General features: G+C 30.3%; 1 protein-coding gene across 2 annotated transcripts in view; it reads left to right on the forward strand.

The window, feature by feature from the left end:
• The first annotated feature begins 10,649 nt into the window (after nt 1–10,649).
• The window catches only part of LOC127250732 (labd-13Z-ene-9,15,16-triol synthase, chloroplastic-like), a 30,782-nt gene continuing 27,808 nt past the window's right edge, over nt 10,650–13,623 (forward strand). The window contains exons 1-2 of one of the 2 annotated variants that reach the window (XM_051274156.1): nt 10,650–11,187; nt 12,968–13,432. In XM_051274156.1, the coding sequence (XP_051130113.1) occupies nt 10,753–11,187; nt 12,968–13,432 (900 nt within the window). In that variant the 5' untranslated portion in view covers nt 10,650–10,752. The remainder of the gene's footprint in view (nt 11,188–12,967; nt 13,433–13,623) is intronic. The other variant, XM_051274155.1, reaches the window with a different exon arrangement.

Consider the following 13,623-nt stretch of genomic DNA (forward strand, 5'->3'; position numbering starts at 1 on the left):
AGCATCTGGGACATAATTTGGAAGGATGTCTTGCTTCATCGACTAATTTTGTCTCTAATCCAAGTAATAAGGAGAATTTTGGACATAAACAAAAGGATCTAAGAAGCTTCTTGCAATGAAAAAAAGAAGATCAGATTCCAAGAGATAAATCCCAACATAAGGAAGGCTTCACTGAGGAGGACCTTACTTGAATGGATAAGGTCAACCCTACTTGGGTTCAGGACAATGTTGATACTAATGAAGACTCAAACTGCTCCAATGGGTTTAAACAACGGGATCTTCGGCACCTCTTAAATACATAAAAGAAAGGGAAAAGAATAGAAGTTGATCTGAAGGCAACATAAAAGAATAGAAGTTGATCTGGAACTCACGACCTTATCAAGTTCCAACAGAAACTTATCAGCTTGAAACAACGTCTAAAATGGTGGAATAAGAACATCTTTGCCATTGTTTTCCACTTGTTGATCAAGGCTGAGCAGGATGTTCTCAAAAGTGAAAGAACTTTTGAGCAGCAACAATCAGACGCCAAAAAGCACATAGCCTCATCATGAAACTTGACATGGAAAAGGCTTATGACAGAGTTAATTGAAGTTTCCTACGCGATGTGCTTTCCAAGATGGGGTTTAGGGATTCATCCATGAACCGCATCCGTGCTGTTGTGGATAATTGTTGGTTCTCTATACTTATTAATGGCCCTGTCTGTGGGTTCTTTAAATACTCTCGATGCCTCAGAATATAATTGATCCCATCTCCCTTATTTTATTCAATCTAGAGTTGCATAAACAACAGTAGAGTTTTGTTGAAACCTGCAGAATATTCATAAGTAGGTGTTGTTTGCATACTTGTTATCTTTGCTTACTATGTGAACGATTGACTTATGAGAAATTTGATAGCACCGATTTGATCTGTTAAATTGTCAATACTTGCATCACCGCCACTTACTGGTTCTATGAAAGCTTCTATGGAATCCTAAAACTGGTATATATGGTTCTAATTCAGTCCTAAAAGAGAAAATGCAGAATGTGAATTAGTGCATGTTTAACTAATGTAGTACTTGTTCTGTTTTCATTGAAAATTAGTGCATCTTTAACTTCTGTTTTTTTATAGGAAGTGACCGTGTGTCAACGCAGGCGTGCTGTGCTCATCCAGGATACGCAGCCTTGAGTTTACCGAAAGGTCTGCTTTCTTTTTGACGCTATGCCACTGTGCAGAAACTTTTCTGTGATGTTTGTTTATTGGGTGGGTGGTGCCATGAAGTGTTAAGTGCATTCCCATTACTCTGAAACATTTTTTCCCATCAGATTTCAGAATTATTTCATATTTGTTTTTTAAAGGGTTTCTACATGGGGCGTAACCAACATATAAAGGACCCATGATCCTTGTGGGCAAGATTGAAAATCATCATCACCATGAATTCTATCCTACAGATGATCATCGATGTGCACCAGCTGAATAACATATTCAATTTCATCATTTCATAACACATCTATGCATTGACAATTTACTCAAATTGCATGCTTAATGACTTTGCATCAGCTTTGCCTTTCACAATTACAATGGTAAAACATATGCTTGCCACTTCTAATATTTTTGTGGACATAAGGCAAGAACTGCATGTAATCTCTTATTTGTTCATAATTAAGTAATTATTTTCTTAATTATATTAAATTTGACGTACTAGCATTACATATCCTTCATCTCTACCATCGACATCGTTGTTTTTTCTTCTTAGTTTCACTGTAATAAAGTTAGAATAGTGAGAAATTTGTCTTGTGTCTACAAATGGCTGATCAGAAATTATGATGGGGAGTCGAAATCCATTTATTACTATTTAGGGGGCATCCATATAAGGGTTTGAAGTGGGGAGGACTGCTTATCTTAAACCATGTGGCTTAATGCTACGATAAAGTATAATGCTAGTGTCATATATAGGAATATCTGTACAGGCAGTAAGTATTCATAATATCTGGCCAGGCAGTAAGTATTCATAATATCTGTACATTTCATATGAGTATCCCATGAGATTGGGATGGCTAATATGGGAATTTACCATGATATGCGCATAAATGACAAGGCACATCTCGTATTGATTCAGTATCTGAGCTTCCCAGGCTTGTGTCCGAGCCAGGTCTGACGGTATGATTCCGTCAAACCTTGAAGTTTCTTAGTAATCAGTGCAATGCCTATTTTAGGCTACTCTTGATAGTCTACTACGTTTCCAACTCATCTGTAATATTTTGTTGTAGGTCGGCACGCGTGTGCTTCTATTATCCCGCACCGGTGAGAAAAAAGTTGTTGCGGAGGGACTTCTGCTCTGCCCCCCTGCGCCAGGTTTGTGCCATTGTCTTTAAGGTTTTTTTGGGAACTTTTATTATGCCTCGGCTATGGGATCGTAGGTTTTGTGACCGTTCGGGCCTCATATTGCTAATGATCATGGTTTTCTTGAGCCTAGACATATACAATGTTACGATATGTGGATTTGCTTGTGTTATGTACACTGTTTTTATAGGGGCAGTAAACTCAGTGGTATTAAGCCGACTCCTGTGTTGGTCTGGTCTTTTTTATCTTTTACATCACATTGTTTATGGCTACGATGATATTACACCATTTGGGTACACTATGACTTTCCCCAAAGATGTTGGAAGTTGACTTTATTATTGAAATCCTATGTAGTCCCTTGCTGCCAAGGTGTACCTCGTGTTAGTCATGAGTTTGGTATATAAAACATGATATATCAGTGGTCGGTACTCCAAACTTGGAACTGCATCTGCGGATGTCTGCTCGTATGTAGTGTATAAATGCTATTTATTCTCATTGAGGCATAGTACTACGAAACATACATGGAGCCATCCCATTTGGGGGTTGCCATATGGATGTAGAAATTCGAAATACTAATTTTTATTTGGATATTGTACATGATATTGCTGGTTTACATTTGTTTATTGGAGGATGATTGGTTTATAGATCGAGCTGCAATCACATAGGAAATTAGGATATAATGTACTTTGGTACCTAATTCGTGGATATAATACCATGTATTGTACGACATGTCTGGATATACATACTCGTATTGTTCTAGTTGCAAAGCTTTACACTTCTAATGTATGTGTTGTGGCATGTTATACATACAGTTTGAACGTCTGTTGATATATATGGCTCAATATACTCAAAAATTGCACTTGTGCATGCTGTAGGTGACACACTTTCCCTGGTCAAGGTCTTCGTGACATCCGCCTCAGTCCCGGACACACCCCTTATTTTGCCGACCATTGCTGGGGTGACTACCCTTCGCAATGTCGTTGGTGAAGATCCTATTGAGTGGAACTACAAGGACGTACGGATCTACTTTCATACCTTTCTTGTATTGCCTTCCGAATTTTATAAGAGATACGACTTAAACTAATCGTTGTGTTGGCTATTGCAGCTCATGCGCCGCCCCTGAAGCGTATCTACCGATTCACCCGTGTTAGTTGCCCCGTTTGTCTTATGAAATGTATGTCGTACCTGTTTTTCGTTGGATTGTGTTGAGGCTGTGTGAACAATATATGGATTGTGTTGAGTTTTAATTCGTGTGGTGAACGATGTGGTTATCGATTGATGGATATCCGTACTTGCTTATTGTTAGGTTTGGTGTTTGAACTGTTAAGCTGATTTTCCGGAACAGGTTGTTGTTGTGTTGTGATTGCTAGGCTTGTTTTATGGGTTGCTTTACTTCGTTGCTAGGTATGGAGATTGTCGAGTAAAAATTGTGGTGTCCATGTCCCTTAATGTCGGGATTCTTATGCATACTATGAATTAATGTTTGCAAGTATTGCCAATGATGATGTTTATAGCATTATGTGTAAACGAAATTTCTTTCGGTATTGGGGAGGTCACAGCAGGTCTTTTTGTTACGCACAATTTCAATTGCCGTGTATCACCTATTTTTCGTACCATGATATTTCTGCGTAACAAAAGGATGAAATACCGTGACAAAAAGTGGTCATTGGATGTTTGTTGTTCCGTGGCTAATGATAAGTATATTTTTAATTACGGGTTCAATGTCGTTACAAATATTCGTAACAAAAACGAAATCTGACAAGCGATTACTGGAACGTTTTTGTAACGCGCCGACCTTTCGTAAAAAATATCGTAACAAAAAGCTCTGACACACGCGTGGAAGGATCGACCTTTGGTTACGATAGGAAATTCGTACCAAATATTGTAACAAAAACCCTGCATTAGGGAGCGTTGACCGACAGTAATAGTTACGAAAAACTGCGTGGCAAAAAACATTCGTTACGCGAGTACACATTACGGAAAAAAGTCGTAACAAAGGCGTAGCAAATACGCAAATTGCACGAAAAATGGCTTGTTGTTACGATTTTCCGGCCGTAGTAGAAAACAATTTTTTTAGTAGTGTTGATTATTGGAAACAGACTCTTCACTAGGCCAACAAATTATCAGAAACAAGACCTTTTAGGAGGCCAATAGATTATGAGAAGTTATATGATCTTTAACAGATTTTGTATCTAACAATATAGGTGGTGAGACGAATTGAATCGATAGGAAACAAAGGCGAACAAACAGGTCAAAATGGATCGATATTCTGATCAGTGTCGACTGTACGTGTTAGATTTTAGAAGAATATATGAGTTGTGTAAATTAACAATGAGATTGTATTAAACAGAGAACCATTAACTATCTAATCTAAAGTATAGGAAAAAAAATAAAATCAACTACTTAATCTAAAGAATAAATCGAACTAAAGAACAAATATAGAAGAATGAATCTTTGTAATTGAAATATTAATGGAATAATTAATTTAAAAAGTTATAGACAGTCTATTAATTTAAGAAATCTTATAGATTGGGGCTGTGAACAATTTTATATTCAAATGAATGTTTTTAATGAGCTCAATATAAGCTAAAATATTTCTATATAAATATTTGAAAAATGCCCTTTTTAGGAATGGGCCTTCCATATATATATATACATATTTTGAACAAAGTGAACTTTACTAAGTATTATGATTTATTTTTTTAGATAGAATTTTGTTAAGACATTATATATATATATATATTTATGACGTAGAAACCTGCAGCCGCTACCCGAAAGTGTGCACTGAGTAAACCCCTAAGACATTATATTTTAAGTTCGGGCAAGTGGTGTTCTTCGACAATGTTGTCTAATCCTACAACCTCGGATAACTCCTTTTGCGCCTTCTCCATCGCCATAGGATTGTTTATGAGCTCTGTCATAGCTCACTCTATCGTAGTTGTAGATGGGTTGGTTCCTCCTACAATAATATCCTACACGATCCACAGGAGTCGATGCAAAAAATATTATAACAAGCATTTTTCATTCACCCGAATCGTATTTAATTTTGAATAAGGTATATTAATGATTTTTCATCCTTCAAATTTAAAATTTTATGGCGTACTTATTTAAGATTTGAATTTTTATTAAAGTCTGGAAATTGTAAAAATTTAAGGTTTTGAATGAAAATATGATATTAAATGAAAAATATATACTCCTTCCGTTCGCCTCTAAGAGTCACATTTATCTTTTGCGTAATTGTACTTAACATTGAAAATATTCTTATATTTGTATAATTTTTTATACGAATGACATTCTATTAGTATTATAAGAGACTAACAGAAGTACTTATGTAATTTTGTACGTTTTAATATAATAATTAATATTCAAAGATCAACACGCAAAAAGTAAATGAGACCCGTGGAGCTGGACGAACATAATATTTTATTTGATAATTTTGAAATGAATTTTTTTCTTTTTTTAAATAGTGCGTGACCATCAACTTTTAGTTCAAAATATGAAGTGAAGCATACCAACAACAAGTCTTTGAGTTGTGTGTCACTTACCGAATCTTCTTCTTTCTCCATTACCTCTAACAAGATTGGAAGAAAATCTTTCTTCCCTTCTTCCACGACACCTCTCGATAACTTCTTCTTATACTTTGCAATGATTTCGACAAAAATATTATCCAACTGCTGCAAATACCTCTTCGTCTCTCTTTGTATTCCTTGATGTCGAATCTTGCAAGAAATGGATAGAAGTCTGAAATATTTGGCCTTCCTATCACACCACTAAGCTTAAGGATAATCGCGCGAAATTTCTTTCCAATTATTTCCTCATCTTCTCGTCGAAGCAATCCACCCCACAACAATTTTGATATTACATTAATCTCCGTTTGAAATACTATCGAACTAATTTCCACAGCTGCCTTTCCATTCTCGTATACTCGTCGAATGGACTTCCTCACCTAGTTCTTACGAAGAGTGTAAGAGAGCTATTCAACAAAGTAAAATATATCTAAATAAACATTATACTAACTTTATCTCAAACTTTTTTACTATTATTTCTAATTTAGAATGTCCAAAATGTTTACAATTTTTTCGATTTTCTCTGTTTAAATATAATTTATAAAATTATTATATAAAAAAGTAGAGATTTTTTTAAGGAAACTATCAAAATTATATTATATAAAAATCCGCATTAATGTCTCGTATAATATACGGCACGTTAAGAGAGTTCTATTTAGGGAGAATTTTTCTCCATACGACTCGTAATTTTCATGTTTTGTGATAATTGTATGAACATTTATTCTATAGTTTGACAACCTTATTTTTCCTCCAACTTTTGGCCATAATTACATGTCAAAAATTCAAATGTCAATAAGGGCAATTTCAACCATTGGAATGGGTACCCAATGTAAACATGTTTAATAAAAGCATGATATGGTGTGTGGAGTTTCTTTATGCTACGTGGGCTAAAATTGTTCACATATCCAAGATGTTTATTGGCTTGTTCTTTCAAAGTTTGATTATATATATATATATATATATATATTTTAGATTTTTGGTTTAAATAAGATTACAATTATTTAATGGTTGACTTTTAGATATTTTATTTATAAATAATAAAATATTAAATTGTACTTCATATCTATTCACTTTTCTATTTTCGTCTGTTCACTTATTTTGTCACTATTTTTTTTTTGAAAAAATTATATATTTTAATTTTATTTAAAATTTTTTAATTTATAATTTTTTTAATTTTAATTCGGCTAATTAGTTATTTTAATCTTAATTTAAAATTATTTTTATTATAGGATAATTATTTTCACTAATATATTCTTAATTATTTACTATTGTACCCCTCTTAAATTCTCGTGTCTACGGTAAAACGGATATAATAGCCGGGATGGTGTAATTGTATGTCATATGATTGATATATATATATATATATATATGTGAATTTAGGATGACTAATACTCCTCTGTCCAAAATTAGTCGGGATATAGTTGGATGGGATACGATTTAAGAACTAATGATATTATATTGGTAATAAATATAAAATGTGGGTTGTAAAATTATTTTAGAAACCTCAAAAATTTTATATTATTTATAATAAAAATAAGGGTTAGGTATGAGACAAAATCTATAGACTCAAATTATAATAATTTAATTCAATCAATATAACTAAATAATAACGATACATATTTTTAATATAAAATTATTTAATAAAAATAGAAAATATTTAAAAAAATCTAAACGAAAAATGTAGGAGAAATAAACAATGTGCGATATTTTTTTTTAAAGTGAAATTTTCTTATAATAAAAAAATAGATTTAAAATAATACCAAAATAACTATTGTAATATGTAGATGATGTTTTTGTAGTTTGTTATTTTGCAAGATTTTAAAAATATAACTTCTCAAAGAATAAAATTATCTTATAATTAATAGATTATGTTATTTCAAATTTTATAAAAATTAGCCCCCTCTAGTCAAATCCTAATTCCGCTACAACTAACATCAGCATTGATAATGATATAATTATTTATAGTAGTGAGCTAATTGATTTAAAACGGACATAAATAGTAAAACGAGACAATATATATAAAACATATCCCGTATATAATATACTCCAACTGTCATCTAATCATCATCCAACTATATGCTCATTTGACCGGACACGAGGTTTAGAAAAAATAAATAAAAATAGAAACTTTTACTTTTTAAAATAAATAAAAGGTAGAAAAAATGATATTGTTTACTTAAAAAATGAAATAAGAATAAATTTAGATGAATAAAAATAAAATAAAATAATATAAAGTGAGAATAAATTTGAATAATAGAATAAATATGAATGTGCGTGCATACATGACCAGGGGAGACAATAAAAATTAATTTACGTTTCAATATGCCTATCCATTTATGCACGTATATGTCTACATATTGTTGGCATCGATTTTGTTGTTATTTTCTCATTCGAATATTTTTATATACTAAAAGTCTTTAGTACGCGATGAATGGAGTATTTGGGGGCTCTTCCACGTGTTTGTGAGGATATCGCTATACATTGCAAAATTGGAATGGTAAATAGAAACTGCATAAGTGATACAAGACATTGGGGACAAAAATTGCCGAATTGTAGCCTAACTCTTGTAGATCAAGCGGCGAGACATCTTTTGCTTTGAGACAAAGTTCTTAATTTAATCCTGAATGGGTACGTATTGTTTTGAGATGTTTAGAGGGTTGCAAATCTTGTTTTAAGTAGCGTCAGTATGGTAACCGTCGCCTATGTATATGTATTTTATTTATTGAACAAACTTTCTTGTGCTTGCATAAATTATGCATAAAATATCTTTCTTTATTTTTTTAGGCTGAGGATTTTGTATTAAATATAAATAAATTATTAATAACATAAAATAAGATTGATAGTTTTTTTTTTTTTTTTTTTTTTCATTCTTATCTAATAAATTAGGTGAATTTTTTCTTTTTTTTTTATTAAACTTTCTATGGATCACATATCTATTGTACATATGACTTGATATTGCATACAAATATATTTTGCAAACTTTCTAATATAGTTGTCTATTCATTAAAAGATTTAAATAGATTATTTGAAGGTTTATTTATTTCTTTATTTAGTTTTTTACTCTTGTCTACAAAAACAGTCATTTTCATAACTGGCCAATGATCTTTAGTCGTTGTTACTTTGGAATGAAAAACAAAATATTCTATATATTTTATGTATTTTTAATAAAATATATAATATGTGAAAATTTCACTCTAATTTATTTTTAGATAGTATACTAATGAATTATAATATTTTAAATAAAAATTTTATAATACTAAATAATGAAAAAATAATTAAACAAATATAAATTTAAAATTGTACCAAAAAAAATAGGTGCCATGTGCCATAGATTTTGCATATCTAACAGTATTAATTTTTATTTAAAATATTACTATTATTGTTTTAAAACAAATAAATGATGTTTATTCATTTAACTTAAATATATATATATATATATATATGAGACGGTGATTTAGTACACTACAAGAAAAAATCATTTTTGTAACAAAATTTTTTTGTCTCTAAATCTATTTTTTCCGTTACTAATGACATTAGAGACAGAAATAGGAATGGAATTACGTTAGGTACGTGAACTTTAGGGACGAAATTCCGTTACAAATATATTATTTTTTTTTGTAGTGGTAGTTATATTCAAAATTAATATATTTATAAAAAGTCAAATCAAATAAAAATACAATAATATATATCAAATAATTATTCAATAATTAAAACTAGTTAAATATGTCGAAAGAAAATGCACGACTCGTTGGGCATCACTGATAATAATTAATAATATTAATAATAATACTCCCTCCGTCCCAAACACCCTGCAAATTTTCTTTTTTGTTTGTCGCAAACTCATTGCAATATTTTCAAATTTAGAAATAATTAATAATATCTATATACATATATTAACATATACTTCACTTTATCCCATCCCATCACTCAAATAAAAAAATAAATAATCATTTCTCTCTCCAATCACATCACTTAATATTCAAATTATCTCAAATTACCATACTTAATACTTCTCATCTAAATTCTTGTTCCAAACACAAATGTTGCACGGTGTTTGGGACAGAGAGAGTAATAAACAATTGAATATTTACAAAAATCGACAAGTGAACACATTATACATTTAAAACATACACACAAAGTGAACAAAAATCGACAAGTGAACATATTATATATTTAAAACATACACAAAGAGTGAATACACCCCTAAAAAGTGTGATACTCTCTCCGTCTCATATCTATATATACATTTATTTTTTGTACGAAGTTTTAAAAATATTAATATTATATTAGGATGTAGTAGAAATAAAAATAAAAAGAGTAAACTAGACTTATTAGTATTGTATAATATAAATGTAACGACATTTGTTTAATATATTGTAAACTGAATGAATATTTGTAATATTAGATAAATAGTACAATTACTTTAAAAAAATAAAATGAATACTTTGTCATATTACATATCAAAATGAAAAAATTGATAGATTGTTAAGAGAATGAGAAAGTATTTCATATGACGTTAGAGGACATAAATATTTGATTGAATATCTTTTAAAAATAAAACTGCGTTATTTGTTTAGTATTTTAGTTTGATTTTTATTTTTTCTTAATATATGAGGTATGAAAATTATGTAAATAATATAAAAAATAGTATTGTATATTGAATACTGATTTTTTATAAATAAATATAATATATATTATATCTATATATTGAGAACTGTGTCTGATAAAATTTTGGTCAAGAAAACAAACATGAGTAAAGTCAACATTAACTTTTTTTGTTTTATGAAACCAGAACATTGTTCTAGCCTTTAAATAGACACTTATGCATGGTTCAATTTGCATAACTCAAAACTTAAATTAGACAAAAATGGATCAATTGATCTCTCAAGCAATTCTTGCTCTAGTTTCAATTCTTGTAGTAATATCTTCGATTTCGTACTTCAAATTGCTGTCCAAATCTGCAGCAAAATCCCCACCAGGGCCATGGGGTGTGCCGATCCTCGGCTATCTCCCGTTCGTTGGGAGCAATATGCTCAGCACATTCTCCAATCTTGCGACCAAGTACGGCGAAATCTTCAAAGTCCGTCTTGGCAACAAACTTTGTGTCGTGATTAACTCACCGGCCCTCGTGAAGGAGGTTGTCCGGGATCATGACGCTGTTTTCGCCAACCGGGATGTGACTGTCGCGGCCTTTGCTGCCTCTTACGGCGGAAAGGATATTGTTTGGTCTCCCAACAACTCCGAGTGGCGAGCAATGCGAAAAGTATTCGTCCGGGAGATGATGACCAATAGAAGCCTTGAGGTTTTTTTTTTTTTTTTATTTTCTTTATTATTATTATTATTATATAAGATGAAAGTCCGTACTAACTATTTATATGTGACATATAGAAAATTGTGTAAGGAATATAAAAATAATGAATGCGTATATAGTATTTTAATTTTTTTGGGAATATACTATGGGAAAAAATATGAAGAAGAACAAATTCATAGTCTTCAATTACCTAGAAATCATATCGATAGTTATAAATTCACCCCACACTGTCAGATCATCTTTTACGGGACACATTTAAGGATTGTTTTTTAGGACGTATTTAAGTTTTGAATTTATACAAAGATGTGTTAATATATTTTATGGAGAATTTGAGCTTGTTTCGATCTATTTTCAAGATATTATTTTAACTAGGAATCTAAGTATATTCTAATTTATTTTTTCCTCCTAAATATAACCACACACATTAATAGTCTTAATATTTTACACTCAAAGAATACATCAAATAAATTTTAACTTAGAATACAATTCTCAAAATACAACTATATATTATTATTTTTATTTTTTTTGTTCTTGCTTCAATAATTGTGTATATTGATATTAATGTATTATTATTGCCTCAAATCTCACTCTTGTAGGGCTCACAAATAATTGAGGGTTGAGTTTTGAAATGTAACACGTTTCATATTTTCATAAAAGTCCCAAATTTTCATTCTCTGTTGCCCTCTAGTGTCCGGGACGAGTAGAGCTAATGAAAAATAGACATAGTTCGAAAATTTAATTCAAATTCGATACGAAAAAATTGTGTTTCAGTTTAAAAAATAAGTTTGAAAATTTCTGTGTCCAGGCTGTACTCGGCCTAGTCCGGCCCGATTTAATGAAATAAATATATTAACAAATAAAGATATACCAAAAATGAAGTTATAGTCTAATCTCCTAATATTTGTTTTAAATTTTTTAAAAAATAAAAAAATAAAAAATTGGGCTAACAAAAAAAGCTTTTCTCAAAAAATGTCAAATTATATTTTTATATTTTAACTTTTATAATACACTAAGAATTAATTTTATATTAAAAATATTATATTACTATTTATTTATATCTAATAAAAACACTATTCAAATTTAGATTTTATTATGCATAACTCAAATATCCCTCCACACATCCAACAAAAGTCTTCAATTCTGTTTACTTTTTATCTTTTTAATTTGGTCTGCACATCATATATTAATAATTTCCTTTTTTTTTTAAGAAAAAGAAAAATATCATATTCGATAGTTATATCAAAAATATATATTAAATTTAAAAGGTCAACTTAATATTTATTCACGTCACTTTAAATCAACCTAAACCTAAAATTGACTTTGACAATTTGAACTGATAAACAAATAATAAGTCAAAAGTTAATTCAATATTTCACAATATTCTCTAGTTTTAGTTTTAGTAAGATTTTTTAAATAATATGACTTTGATAATTCTTTTATGATTTAATATTTTTTTTTATAATAATTGAATAAATTGTGTTTAAACGGGTAAAAAGGGAAAAAAAATTGTAAATAATTTGGACATTCACTAAAAAAAAATAGTATATTTGTAACGGAATTATATCCCTAAATTTCACGTAGCTAATTTAATTTTATCTTAATTCGGTCTCTATTGTCATTAGTAATAAAAAACGTGAATTTAGGAACGAAAAAATCTCATTACAAAATTGATATTTTCTTGTAGTGATTCTAAATTAAAACTAACAGCAAAAAAATTAGTGTATTAATTGTTTGTTCATATATATTTACTTCTATTTACTTTGTCAAATAGCTCTCTTACACTCTTCGCAAGACCGAGGTGAAGAAGTCCATACGACGAGTATACGAGAATGGAAAGGCAGCCGTAGAAATTAATTTGCTAGCATCTCAAACTGCGACTAATGTAATAATGAATATGCTTTGGGGTGGGTTGCTTCAAGGAGACAACGAGGATATAATAATTGGAAAGAAATTTTGCGCGATCACCCCTAAGCTTAGTGGTGTGATAGGAAGGCCAAATATTTCAGACTTCTATCCCTTTCTTGCAAGATTCGACATTCAAGGAATACAAAGAGAGACGGAGATCTATTCGCGGCAGTTGGATAATATTGTTGTCGAAATCATTGCAAAGTATAAGAAGAAGTTATCGAGAGGTGTCCCGGTTGAAGGAGAGAAAGACTTTCTTCAAATCTTGTTAGAGTTAAAGGAGAAAGACGAAAATTTGATACATGACACACAACTCAAAGCCTTGTTGGTGGTATGCTTCATCACTTCATGTTTTGAAAAAAAAAAAAGAAAAAAAAGAAGACTTTCTTTAAGATTTGGTTTTTGTTCTTGCACTATTTATCAATTTTTTAAATAAAATATTTATCAATTTTGAATGAAATATTTTTTTTGTGTAATGTATTAAATAAAAAATATGCATTACATTAAAAACTACATTTTTCG

The sequence above is a fragment of the Andrographis paniculata genome, unplaced genomic scaffold (genome assembly GCF_009805555.1).
Source record: "Andrographis paniculata isolate CXL003 unplaced genomic scaffold, ASM980555v1 Contig37END, whole genome shotgun sequence".
Taxonomy (NCBI): Eukaryota; Viridiplantae; Streptophyta; class Magnoliopsida; order Lamiales; family Acanthaceae; genus Andrographis; species Andrographis paniculata.